The 14,060-nt window shown below is 40.8% G+C and overlaps 1 protein-coding gene across 6 annotated transcripts in view; it reads right to left on the bottom strand.

Annotated features, from left to right (window-relative positions):
• WASHC5 (WASH complex subunit 5) overlaps positions 1 to 14,060 on the bottom strand; it is a 67,487-nt gene that overhangs the window by 39,580 nt on the left and 13,847 nt on the right. For all 6 annotated transcript variants that reach the window (XM_054560972.2, XM_063726329.1, XM_009244083.4 and 3 more), the window contains 4 exon segments: positions 12,382 to 12,534; positions 11,056 to 11,169; positions 9,210 to 9,381; positions 3,690 to 3,817 (listed from right to left, as the gene is read on the bottom strand). In XM_054560972.2, coding sequence (XP_054416947.1) covers positions 3,690 to 3,817; positions 9,210 to 9,381; positions 11,056 to 11,169; positions 12,382 to 12,534 — 567 coding nt within the window.

Consider the following 14,060-nt stretch of genomic DNA (forward strand, 5'->3'; position numbering starts at 1 on the left):
ACCACCAGGAGGCTTTAAAGTTTTCAGATTCCCAAGGCCCACCCCTAAAGATTCTCGTTCAGGCGGTCTTGAATAGGGCCAGAAATCAGCATTTTTAATGTGAGATTAAATTTGTGGCCACTGCTCTATGGTTCCTTCTAGGCAACAATGCCTGCAATTCTAATGTGAACAGTCAGGGACAGTTTGTGTACTATCTTCTCCGATGACTGGGGAATGAACTAGATTACCTACAAAAGTTCTTTGTTTTATTATACAAGTTTAATTGTTTATTTTTATTTATTTATTATTATACAAGTAATTATGTTTATTGTTATTTATTTATTTATGTTTTGAGAGACAGGGTCTCACTCTGTTGCCCAGGCTAGAGTGCAGTGGGGTGATCATGGCTCACTACAACCTTGAACTCCTGGGTTCAAGTGATCCTCCTGCCTCAGCCTCTCAAGTAGCTAGGGCTATGGGCATGCACCACTATGCCTGGTTAATTTTCTTCTTCTTCTTCTTCTTTTTTTTTGCAGAGATGGGGGTCTTGCTATGTTGCCCAGGCTGGTGTCTCAAACTCTTGGTCTCAAGTGATCCTCCCTCCTCAGTCTCCCACACTGTTGGGATTATAGGCATGAGCCACTGTACCGCCTTAATTCTGTTTATTAATTCACTCCTTCATAACATTTAAATTCTACAAAGTCTTGGGCAGAGAAGAAAAGGGTGTAACTCAGGGTTGGGTTGTTTTTTTTTTTTTCTGAAACAAACTTAAAAAACATACTTATTTCTCACTAAAGGACATGTCATCTCAGACAAGGGTAGATGGTCTTTTACACTGGGCTCTTAGGCAGTAAACAGGCATGAACCCTGATTTCTCGCTTAAGAAATTCCTCACTTGCCAGCATCATAATGAATCTTGAAAAGCTGAGCAATGGGATAGGAAGACTCCATCTGCAGGTGGAGAATTGGGGCTCTGTGGAATTTTGCGGGGCCTGTAGAGGAAGAATCTTAGTGATCTGGACAGAACGACTAATCAATAAAATGATGAGGGAGAGGATGAGGAATAATGAAATTATTTATAGAGTCTACCCTAACTTTCCGAGTCCCTCGGATCAATCAATGCCATTTGACAACGGCAAAGCAACAACATAAGAGCACCCTGAGGCCTTCGTAAGAGACTACATGGCGTCAAGCCCTTCAAACACGCATTCACATGAACTCACAGGTTTCACATCTCGCAGGATGGAATTTGGGATAGGGGATGGTCCCTGAATTAGGAAATGCACTGTCATATAAAGATTAGAAGAAACACAGGTCCAATTACTGTGTCTATAGGAAAGTGACTCTATAAACAGTGCAGGATGGGAAGTAGGACAGAGGAAGCACAGGTTAAAGAACCAAGCTGAAATGTCAGAAATTCAAATGTATCATTTCTTTGAGCAATTTGTATTGGGTATTTTTTTTCTTTTTACCAGAGCTTTCCTGAAGACCTCTCATGAGTTGGTACTCCTTTATGCTGTCTTGTTTCCTGTCTACCTGGATAGACAGAAGGAAGCTGTCCATTCTGTTTCAACAGATTCCAGAGAACAGACTTATCATTAGAAATATAGGCTTGGTCAGTCAGATAGCCTAGGTCTGTCCTGATTTCCACTCAACAATGCTGAACTACATATTATCTATAGAACTCTTGGGTCCCTGGGGCTCTAGTTCATAATTCTAACTGGTCTGAGGGCATTTCTTTCATTCTTTTTTTTTGAGACAGAGTCTTGCTCTGTTGCCCAGGCTGGAGTGCAGTGGCACGATCTCGGCTCATTGCAACCTCTGCCTGCAGGTTCAAGTGATTCTCCTGCCTCAGCCTCCTGAGGAGCTTGGAATACAGGCACGCGCCATTGCGCCCAGCTGATTTTTGTATTTTTAGTACAGATGGGGTTTTGCTATGTTGGCCAGACTGGTCTCAAACTCCTGACCTCAGGTGATCCACCCGCCTTAGCCTCCCAAAGTGCTGGGATTACAGGTGTGAGCCACTGCGCTCAGCTGGGCATTTCTCCCTTGCAGGCATTTTTTTCACTTGCCTTTGAAAGACCACTTTTGCTTTGACCTGATTCCTGTTCTTGGATCTTTTCTGTTTTCTCATCTTGGCTTAATCTGTCTTTCTTCCCCAACTATACTGACAGGACAGCTCCTAGATGGTAGGGACACACTTTGTTCATATTTAAATTTCCAGCACCTGGCAAAGAACAGAGTAGGTATTCAATAACTATTTGCTATTCAGAGGGAAACCATTAAAATTATTAATAGATCAAAAAGGAGCAGCATTTATCTGATTTGATAAAATTATGCCCAGACAAATCACTGAAAACACTCAGCACAGGCATTATCATTATGTTAGCAGTCAGTATCTACTTTTTCTGAGCTACTTAGTAGGGGAATATAGTATCCTCAGACACCTAGAAGATAAAGAAACATCTAATATACTAGTAACCAAACTGAAGCAAGATGAAGATCTGTTCCGAACGGGTATAAATGTCTGGGCTAGTTCCTGGGCCCACCTGATCCAAGCCCCCAGGGTTACTGGTTATAAAACCTGAGCATTCCCACGTACCCATCATTTTTATTATGCCATACAGGCTTCTTCAGAGGTAAGACTAACCTCAGCATTTCCTTCAGTGAACTCAGATGCCTTAAAGTCCTCAAGATGACCTTGTACAAATGCAAATCACCCACCCCACTTAATACCCTTTCCAGTGGTTCTCATGGCTCTTAGGATAAAGACCAAAGTCCTGCAAGGCCTAGTATGGGCTGACTCCTGCCTACCTTTCAGCCTCATTTCACACTACCTTTCTCTCACTCTCTCCCCTCCAGCCAACTGGTCTTTAAGGTCTTTGAATTGTTTATGTTCCTCCTCACCAAAGACAACTTGATATTCTTCCTGTCACCGGAATGTTCTCCATCACGCTCCCTACCTTTGTCTAGCTAACACTAACAGATCCCGTCCCCAGACCCCTTCAGCTCTTGCGTCTCTTCTCATGGAAGTCTACCAGGATGCAACAGGATACTTTATTTTAGGTACTTGGAGAACTACATTCCTTTCCTTCAGAGCAAATATCTGAGTTTGTATTTACATTTTTATTAGTGTGATTCTGTTTTTTTTGAGACAGGGTGTCACTCTGTTGCCCAGGCTGGAGTGCAGTGGTGAGATCTTGGTCCACTGCAACCTCCGCCTCCCAGGTTCAAGTGATTCTCATGCCTCAGCCTCCCCAGTTGCTGAGACTACAGCTGTGCGCCATGATGCCCGGCTAATTTTTATATTTTTAGTAGAGACAAGGTTTCACCAGCCTGCTGGCCAGGCTGGTCTCAAACTCCTGACTTCAGGTGATCTGCCCACCTTGGCCTTCCAAAGTGCTAGGATTACAGGCACGGGCCACTGCACTTGGCCTAGTGTGATTCTTTGATTAATGTCTATACTCCTCATTAGGCTATAACCTCTACCATCTTGTGTACCTTTCCCCATCACTGTATCCCCAGTGAAAGGAGGAATTACATGCTTGTTAAATGTTTATTCTTGTCCTTTTACTATAAGAACTATCTCAACAGCTTGAATCTGTACCTTGAATCAAAGAGCAAGCAATCCTTGTCTTTTTTTTTCTTTTTAAATGTTTTTAAGCATAAAAAAGCTAAGACTGTGGTGATATTCATTCAAATATTTTTACCTCTTTGAGTATAAACTCAAATTGTGCAGTATCCAATAGCAGCTGGAAGAGGATCCTGGGATTGTACCGAGAGTCTGTTAGAATCTGGTCCTTGATTTGACGAAGGCGTTTGTTGTTTGGGTCGCAGGCTAGAAATAGGAAAAATGTTACCTGCTTACTAAATATGTAGAAAATACCTATGAAATAAGATAAATTCTTAAATATTTTCCTTCATTTTAACAATTTAAAAAGTAATAAGCAAAATGTATATCAATAAAAGATGGTGAAATATAGTACATCTATGCCATGGAGTACAATTAAACTGTTAAATGACAGTTGAATCTGACATGGAGTGTCATCCTTGAAAGACTTGAATGAAAAAAAGGAAGCTGCAGAACAGTGTTTCCAAGTTTTGTGAGCATTCTGCGGTTCGTTTATAGCAACCGCCTAAAATGAATGGGCAGAGCCTCCTTGTACTACTTCATAGCTGGGTGGCTTCCTCACGCCCTGTCTGTGCAGAGTTGCTTTTGCTTTAGGCATTGATCCCTGCCATTCAGTAACGGACTGCTATCCCTAGAGAGGCCTGTTTGCAAGGCTGGCTCTTGGCTGGCATCTGGGAACTTGAATTTCACGAAGAGCTGCCATCATTTTGAGAACTCACAAGATCAGCTCACTAAGCCTTAAATGTTTGTACAAACAAGGTTTTCCTTCTGGAAGTCTGGAATTTTGGTACATGCTGGGCAGAGGCTACCTAAGTGAGCAGCCCCCAATAGAAACCGAAGGAAGCTGAGTCTAATGAGCTTTCCTGGTTGACAACACTTCATATGCGTTGTCATGACTCCTGCTGGGTGAATTAAGTGCGCCCTGTGGGACTCCACTGGGAGAGGATGCTCAGAAGCTTGTGCCTCATTCTTCCAAATTCACCCCGTGTGCCCTTTTCCTTTGCAGATTTTGCTTTCTATCCTTTTGCTATAATAAATCACAGCTGTCAGTACTACTAGATGCTGAGTCTTCTGTGTCCCCGTAGTGAATCACTGAAGCCAGAGTGGTCATGGGGAATGCCCGACACAACAAGGAAGGGTTTCTCACACAAAGACAAGGGACCCCCAAACAAGAAGCAGCAGACCTGTGGCCATCCTGCGCCTTGTAGAGGCCAGAGGGCATGGCAGGCACTCAGAGTTTTCTGAACTATCCACTACCCAGGCACTAGGCCAAGGTCACAAAATTAGGCAGTGATTGACCCAAGGTAAAAATACTGGATGTCCTAATTCTTAGATGATCCTATCAGCCAAGCTAAACCATTTCAAATGAAATAAACGCCAAGTTAAAAGAAAAGAATAGAATAAAAAATATTGGTATTTGCTTAGATTGGTTTATAAGGCCAATTACTTATCTAAGAAAGAGTAAGTAGAATAAGGCAAAATACTTACAAGACAAAGCTACTGCTGTGGTTTCAAAGAGTCTTCCAAAAGTTCACATGCTAGAAACTTGGTTGCCACTGTGTCAGCGTTAAGAGGTACAGCCCTTGGCAGGCAATTGTGTTATGAGGGGTCCACCCTCATGAATGGATTAATGCCATTATCTCGGGAGTGGGTTAGTTATTCCAACAGTGGCTTTCCTATAAAAGTGAGCTCTCTCTTGCACCCACTATCTTGCCCTTCTGCCTATCCGGCATATATTGACCCTTGCTAGATGCTGGCACCATGCTCTTGGACTTCCCAGCCTCCAGAACTGTGAGCCAAATAAACTTCTTTATACATTTCCTACTCTGTGGTATTCTGTTACAGCAGCAGAAAATGAACTAAGACAAATAAAGTCAAAGTCAAAATAAAAACTCTAAGACTTAAACAGACTTTGTCAAAAAGTTCACAGCTGATAGATATAAGGTCCATGGTAGTTACACTAGTATTACATGTACACCCTCCTGCCTTCCTAGTCCTGCCCGCATCAATATCTCAGGATGTCTGGCAGGTACAGAACAACAATGTTGTATAGGTAATATGTCATGGGTGGTTTTGGCGCTTTAGTTATGATGAAGCCTGTGGAAGGTCATCTTATATGCTGATTTCTAAGTTACTCCATCAGGAGGAGACTTGTGACAACCTGGAAAAGAGGCTCAGTTTTCATGGGAAACCGCAAAGTTCTGATTTTTCATGAATTTGCCAGAACTATCTGGGAAGAACTATATTGGAACTGGTGACACTGATTACACAAAGAGAAAATTTCCAGCTCCATATTTACCTAGCTAAACAAAAATCAAACAAACTCAGAAGGAGTTCCAGTTGTCTTTATACCAATTTTAATTAAACTAGAAATCTCCTTAGTTTAATCTGCTTTGATGTTTGCATAGGGAATGTAAGTACCCAGTTGTTGGACAAACACTCTATATTCCTCAATGTGCTTTAACATTTAGCTTCTTGTTATAAACCAGGTTTGCTTCTGGGGTTCCCAGGGCCTGACCATCTCTCTCAGATCTGACCCTTAAGGATTCATACCCAGAGAACGCAGAGCCATCAGAACTTTGGGGTCAAACTTCAGTAGCCAGCCAGCCTTTCTCATCCCTTATTTCCTCAGAGAATATTTCTTCACAAGGTTCTGTACAAGCATCCTAAGACTGGGAAATGCCTCCAGCAACTCAACAGGAGGCAATGAGACTAGACCTGCTTTTCTGTACACCATGACTGAAATTCCATAAAAGTTAACTAAGCAGTTGCTTTTCCCATGTATGACTCACAATCAGATAGGCCAATCATTTGTTTCTGATAAATTATGACCCTGTGCAATCAGGTCAGACAATTGCCAGGCACAAACGCAAAAGACAAATGTGGCTGAAGATAAAACCACAGACCTCTGGCAAGCCAAGGTTGTCCCTGGCATGGGTGCGAATTCAGGAGACTACTGGCTTTCCGAACATAGGCAGGGCCGTCAGGCAGAGTCACACAGAAGATGAAGATGAGGCTGAGTCACTAGAAAACCCCAGTTGGTTTTATGACAGGATAAAGTGAGGGCTTGAGTTGTTTATACGCTTGTGAATGCAAGACTTTTGGTAAAGAAGATTAAAAGCTGAGTCAATGTAGTAAAAATCCTCAAATTAGAACTGGAGTTTTTGTAAAAAATAAACTCAACTAATTAAAAACAGATTCAGGGATGAAAAACTCGAGCCATCGTGTTCATACTGTGGGTAAATTGTAAATGGATACAGGCCAACAAGCAAGATGATGAAACAAACTGGAAAGCAGCTCTCAGGATAAAGGTTTAAGAAGCTGGAGAGAAGGCTGAGGGGAAACTCCACACATTTTCAAAGATACGAAGGATGAGGAAGTCCAACTGCTGTTTTCACTGTGGACCACCCATAGGAAGTGGAAGCAGACGGTAGCTAGAGGGACCGTGAAGTCATCTTGGCTGGAAGAGCTGTGAGACAGGGGCTACCATGTTACAAAGGGAGGCTACAGAGAAATCTTGTGTGCAGTTTTTTAAAGAGACACAGTCTTATCTGGAAGAACAAAGAAGTGCTGCACACAGTGCCTGTCTCAGAGTTGGTCCTCAAGGAAAGTTTGTTGAGTGAAAAACAAAAAGCAGAGGGCTTCGCAGGCCTGCTGAATGACACACCTCTTAGGGGTAGGGGTATACAGTCCTGGATGAGGAAATGCATTGGTTAATTAATGTTGATCTGGCATTTACTAAGAATAAGAAACTGTGCCAGCCCTGAACAAGCTCAGAGATGTTAATTCAACTTACTTATTTTTCTACCATTAAACCAGAGGTTGAGGCGTTTCTCACAATCTCAACTTGATGGTCAAACTGTGTGAACAGAAGGTCTCGGAGGAGACCATGACTCATAAAAAGCTAAGATCCAATCTACCTTAAATAAGCACTCAGTGGGCCCATATGTTTTTCTGTACTTTCAAAATCATATCACTTATTCCATCATTTCTGCAGTCTAGAATTTCTTCTGCTTTTTGCTTCAAAACCTCATCACAGGCCTGGTTGACTCCTGATTCCTGTATGGGGCTTTCCTGACCTCCTCTGCTCCCCTATCCCAAGCAATGTTTCCCTCTCTACTCTGAACTCAAATCACACCAACTGTCTGTTTGACACACCTGGTGTCTGTTTACTGCCTTGGACCTTGAATTAGTTTCCCACTGCTACTCTAACAATTACCACAAACTCAGTGGCTTAAAACAACACAAATTTATTCTCTCACCATCCTAGAAGTGACAAATCTGAGATGGGGCTCACCGGGCTAAAATCAAGGTGATGGCTGTGCTGGGCTCCTTCTGGACATTCTAGGGGAAAAGTCTGTTTTCTTGTTTTCAGCAGCTAAAGGCTGCCTGTATTCCTTGGCTTGTGGCCCCTTCCAAATTTAAAGCCAGCAATGGCCAGTCAAGTTTTTGTCACAATGCCATCTCTCTGGTTCTGACACTTCTGCCTCCCTCTTCCTGATTTAAGGACCCCTATATTTATAAGCTGGGCGTGGTGGCTCAGGCCTATAATCCTAGCACTTTGGGAGGCTGAGATGAGCAGATGCTTGGGCTCGGGAGTTTGAGACCACCCTGGCCAACACATTGAACACTGTCTCTACAAAAAACTTAGCCAGGCATGGTGGCACACGCCTGTAGTCCCAGCTGCTTGCGGGGATTGTGGAAGGTGTATCGCTTGAGCCCAGAAGGTCTGAGTGAGTGGAGACTGTGCCACTGCACTCAAACCTGGGGAACTTGAGATCCTGTCTTTAAAAAAAAAAAGGGGGGGTGGCTCTTATTTTATTATTCTTTTTTGAGACATGGTCTTGCTCTGTCACTTAGGCTGCAGTGCAGTAGCACGATCTTGGCTCACTGCAGCTGCAACCTCCCAGGCTCAAGTGATCTTCCCATCTCAGCCTCCCCAGTAGCTGGGACTACAGGTGTGTGCCACCATGCCCAGCTAATTTTTTTTACTTGTTGTAGAGATGGGATCTCACTGTGTTACCCAGGCTGGTTCTGAACTCCTGGGCTCAAGCTCTCCTCCTGCCTTGGCCTCCCAAAGTGATGGGATTACAAGTATGAGCCACCACACACAGCAAGGACCCTTATGATTACACTGAGTCCACTGGGATAATCCAGAAACATCTCCTTACTTTAGGGTCAGCTAATAGGCAACCTCAATCCCCCCTTTTCATGTAATATATCTACTGGTTCAGGGACTAGGGCATGAACATCTCTGGGTGTGGACTGGAAGGCATTATTCTGCCTACCACAGATCTGCAGTTCTATTTTTTCATATGTCTACATTTGATCTCCCCATTCTGGTCAGTGACAAGCTCCTTGAACATGAGAGCTAAACGTCCTCTTATTCCCTAGCACCTAACAGTACCTGACAGGGGAGAGCTTTTCAGGTATGCTAGTGGCCTATCCAAGTTGACAAAAAATGACTAACTTTAAAAAGCAACTTGATTCTCATCCAAGGCCTCTCTCCCTGCTAAACCACTCTGCATCGTGAAGTAGGTCTTGATTCTGAGAGTCTTTATGTGGAGCAATATAAACAGCCACCCCTTTTGTGCATTACCTGAGTCTGCTGTATGAAGCATCAGCCATCGAATGGCAACATTGCAGTCTCTCAGGCAGTTCAGAAGCTTTGGGATATTGTCCAGAACCATCTCCTCCCTTAAATAACCTTCTTTTAGAAATTGCTGCACTTGAGCATGTACTCTTTCACTGACAGTAGCATATCTGCTTGCCTTGACAAATAAGAAATTTGAATTACATTTAAAAAGTCATTTATCTTGAAAATAAATCACATTCAAATGAATTCACTGACAAATAGTAACATTTCTATATAGGATGAATGACATATGGACCACAGTTATAGGGCTCGAAGATAACATTTCTATAAGATGAATGACATATGGACTATAGTTATAGGGCTCAAACATTAACATTTTTATATAATTTCTGTACAAGATGAATGACATATGGACTACAGTTACAGGGCTCAAACATTAACATTTTTATGTAATTTCTATATAAGATGAATGACATATGGACTATAGTTCTAGGGCTCAAAGATAACATTTCTATATAAGATGAATAACATATGGACTATACTTATCGGGCTCAAAGACAACTGGCTTACTGAACATATTTGAAAAAAGCACTGGACTTAAGAATTCTGAGACTACATCCTAGTTCTGGCTGTGATTAAACTTTGGTGTGACTTGGGGCTTAACCCCTGTGTATTGGTTTCTTCAAATTTCAAATGGAGACTTGGACCAGGTGGTTCCTCAGAACTCTTCTATTACTAACTTAGATGAAAAAGAAAATAAAGACAGAAGTTCAATTGCTTGTTCTTGCTAATACTGTTGACAAAGAAGGCAGAACAGAGCAGAAACACTTAAAATATAAGACTTCTTCTACAGGCTTATGAAAGCTTAGCAAAAAATACACCTTAGTGTATCAAAAATGAATTTCCAAACCAGCTTTTTGGAAATTTTGGTCATTCTGCTTTACTTAAAGCAAGTCAAATGTTAAACATCATTAACCTCGTCAGGTTAGTTGAAATCTATGGTATCAAGAAACCTCTTAAAAATGTCACAAATGAGAAAATGCAATTTTAGAAAGGGATTTTAGCAATGAAAAATTAATGTTCTGATGTTGCTAAGTATAAAAGTGCCACTTTCTCTAATATATTTCTAGGAGATGTGCCAACATTGAAATTATTTTGTGCATTATTTATGGAATTCAATTTATTTGAATAAAACATGATGAAGTTTTTTGAGTCAATATTGTTTTATCCACACAGGAAACTCAGTAACTGAGCCAGGATGAGGAACATAACCATTTAGAAATATCAAGTATGCTCCCCAAGATTTTATCTTTATTCCTCTACTTACTTGGATGTTCCCTTCTGCCTTGTGTAAGAACAAAAGAGATAGAATATAACCGTTTAAACTTTAAGATGAATGTCTTGAGTCTTGTTGCTTATTTAGCACAACACAAATGATAAATTTAAATTACAGTGACAGGACATATTATCCATATTCAGTTACTATCTTCATCATTCATCCTACTCATAAAAACATATTAATTCCAGCTACTGGTACAACCAACTCTGGCCATGAGAATACAGTCTTTAAGCAAAAGTAAACTAAGTCATTTGGGGCATATGCCATGCTTATTTGTCTTTGGGTACTGAATCTCCCTTAGTATCCTAATTTTCAATTTACATACACCATATAACAAAACCTACAATTACCTATCTTATTCTAACCTATAAAATTCACCTTTTATTAATCATTGCATTAAATTATCTAAGTGATTATCTTCCAAATTCCTTGGGAAATCTACTTAGCTTATTTGCTACTTCATAAACTAGGCCTGCAGTTATTAGAGAATGTCCCCAGATTAGAACCTACCTGTTCTCTGACATTTGAAAGGTCCAAGGTATTATTTAAAGCAGTTTTTGCAGCTTTGTAAGGTTCCCAAGCATCTACTAGATTAACTGTGATCCCCATGTAAATACTAATTACCTGAAAGAGGAGACATTCAGTATGTTAAATTCCTACTCACTTCAAGGCAAAGGGTTGGATACTAAAAAGTTATAGAAGGCAATACCCACTCCATGTTTAAATTCCATTCCAATGAAAAACCAAGATTTTCCAAATATATAGGTAAGTGCTCCTGGTTAATTCACATTAATAGGTATAAAGATCTCTTTACACCTATTAACATTTCTTTTTGAAATTCTCTACTATGTAATATTAATGTTTTCTCACCAGTTGTTTTATTGGTTGGCAATTGCCTGGGATATCTTTTTAAAAATCCCTTCATTTTCACTGTGCCAGGGTATTTTTTCAGGTGTGTTTCTTATGGGTTTCATGTAATTGGATTTTGGTCTTTCTTAATAATAAATATGTCTTTAATTATAGTATCATGGTCAAAACTTCTTTATTAAATTTAGGAACATGAAGCCACACTATCAGTGTTTTCCTCTTGGTTGCTCAACTCTGAGCTCACTAATATGATTCACAGTTGGCCAGGAACCATCACTTCCTAACGCAGGCTGTTCTCATACTACCAATAAATTGAAGGCCCCTCATAACAGATAGTTTATGTAATTCAATAGCTGATATAGAAGCAGAACAAAATCTGCTACCTGCGAATATAATCCAACTCCCTGCATTTTGTTAAAGCCTCTTTGTTTTCATATATTTCATTTCATATATATTAAGTATGAAGCAAGCTTTATTCCTATAAGAATATTTTTAAATGAAACAACGCTTACAAAGGTACAAGCATATCCTTGCAATAATATAAACTTTAGTAACCCCATTACAGTTAGCTTATAGGTAAAACTTTATTAAAGTGAAATTCCTATTCACAAAGTGACAAATTAGATGAATTTGGCTATCTTAGATTCAGAAAATAGAAAAGAATAAACAAATTCATATATAACTTACTTGTAATCTCAGTAGCTAAAGCAAGAGACATTTTAATAAATGATTTAATCTTCAGAGTATCCATTTTAGAAAAAGACTAGTGGGTTCTTCAGGAAATTTTACTGACTCATTTATTCCTTCAGTTATAATTATAAAATTCTCAATACACTTAAAGCAACTTTACCTAAGTGATCTTATGTCTCATTATTTACAACATTACAACCTCTGGGTTAAAGGCCAAAAGAATGGGAAGTTAGTTCTCTAACACATTTACTGTAGAGGAAAAAAATCAGCAATACTTGCCCAATTATCTGGAAAGTATTTATCCACTATCTCTCTCATTTTTGCTTGATGGGTGTGAAGGATGGAAGGCTCAAAGTAGAGAATCACGTACAGCATGGCAGCTTGGTTTGCCAGGGCTGTGCTGCGATGCTCTGGCAAAGGATACGCTGAGACCTGCAATGTCAAGACGACACCCCGAGAAAGCTGCTGGCAACATGTGCACGTAGACATGCGCAAATTAAACTCTCTGGTTGTAAGACACATCAGTTTCTCCAAAGCCCATCACCTTTCAGGATCCTGGACACTGGAAGCCCTTCTCAGACCGTACCATTGCTTGCCAAGGTCTTCCTTCTTATTCCTAACCCCATAGTATTCTCTTCTTCCAGCCCTTGACTGCTGCAATTCTAAGTCTTTTCTTTTAAAAAAAAAAAAAAAAAAAAAAAAAAAAAAAAAGGCCTATCCCTGTGTCTCCCACCACTTCTCCATTTTTGTATCTTTCCTGTTGGAGACAACCCTCAGAACTGACAGGCTCTACTCACTGTTGCTATTTTCTCACTTTCTGTTTATTATTCAACTCACTGAAATTCGACCTCCATCATCATCCCAGTGGAATTCCCTAAGGTCGCTCATGACCTCACAACCATCCAATTTGACGGCTTCTTTTTAAAACTCTCACTTAAACTCTCTAAGGAATGAAATCTCTCCTCCTCTGGTTTCCTAGATACCACTCTCTCTTCTCAATCTCCTTTGCTGAGTCCTCATCTTCTGCCTTTTAAATGCTGGTGTTCCCCCAGGGTCCATCCCCTCATGTACTAGAAATCTTTGGATGCACAAAGCGCATATCACCTTGAGCTACCACAAGCAAAAAGCAGAGAAATTGTTATAAGGACAGACATAGCCATGTCACATGAAACCTGCAGGCAGGAATGTGGCTAGGCCACAGGAAGCGGCTGGGGCTGGGAACCGGAATGCCTTTGCTCTTTCTCCCCTTGATGTGTCGGCCCACCTTTTCTCTTCCTCCAGGCTACTCTCCATATACATGGCAGAATGAGGCTGCCCACAAACTCCCAATTTTGCATGTTGTGGATAAACTCCAATCCAGAAACTGTTTCTCAGACCCAATTCCAAATTACCTGGAGACAGAATCTGATCTATCAGCCATGACCAGGGATGGGGGAGGTGCAGGACAGAGAGTGGGGTGGACACACAGCACAACCACAGCTTAACCCTTGTGCTAATAAATAAAGATCATGGGGCAAGGAGGAAATGGAAACACATTGCCTTCAGAAGGACGTGGAATGAGAGGCAATCAGGAATGAGATGCTCTGAATTCACACGACCAAATTCAAATTATGGTTCTGCTACTTAGTAACAGGAACTTAAGGAAATTATTTAAGCTCTCCAAGTCTTATTTTTCTCAACAGCAACATGGGGGATAATGCCATCTACTTTATAGGGCTATTGTGAGGAACAGAGAAAATGGTATGAGAACAAAACCTCCTTTGTGGCTGGTTTGGACTGAATTCTCAATGAATGGCAACGATTATTATGGAGACCTGGCATCTGTGGGTAGCTTCTGATTTTGAATTGTCTTAAAACAACAACAACAACAAAAACCCTCTTATTTATACTTAACATATTCACACAAAAAACTAACAAGCTACCTAAAGAACTGCACAGATCAGGTTCATTCTGTGATA

The sequence above is a fragment of the Pongo abelii genome, chromosome 7, assembly GCF_028885655.2.
Source record: "Pongo abelii isolate AG06213 chromosome 7, NHGRI_mPonAbe1-v2.0_pri, whole genome shotgun sequence".
In the NCBI taxonomy this organism is placed as follows: domain Eukaryota; kingdom Metazoa; phylum Chordata; class Mammalia; order Primates; family Hominidae; genus Pongo; species Pongo abelii.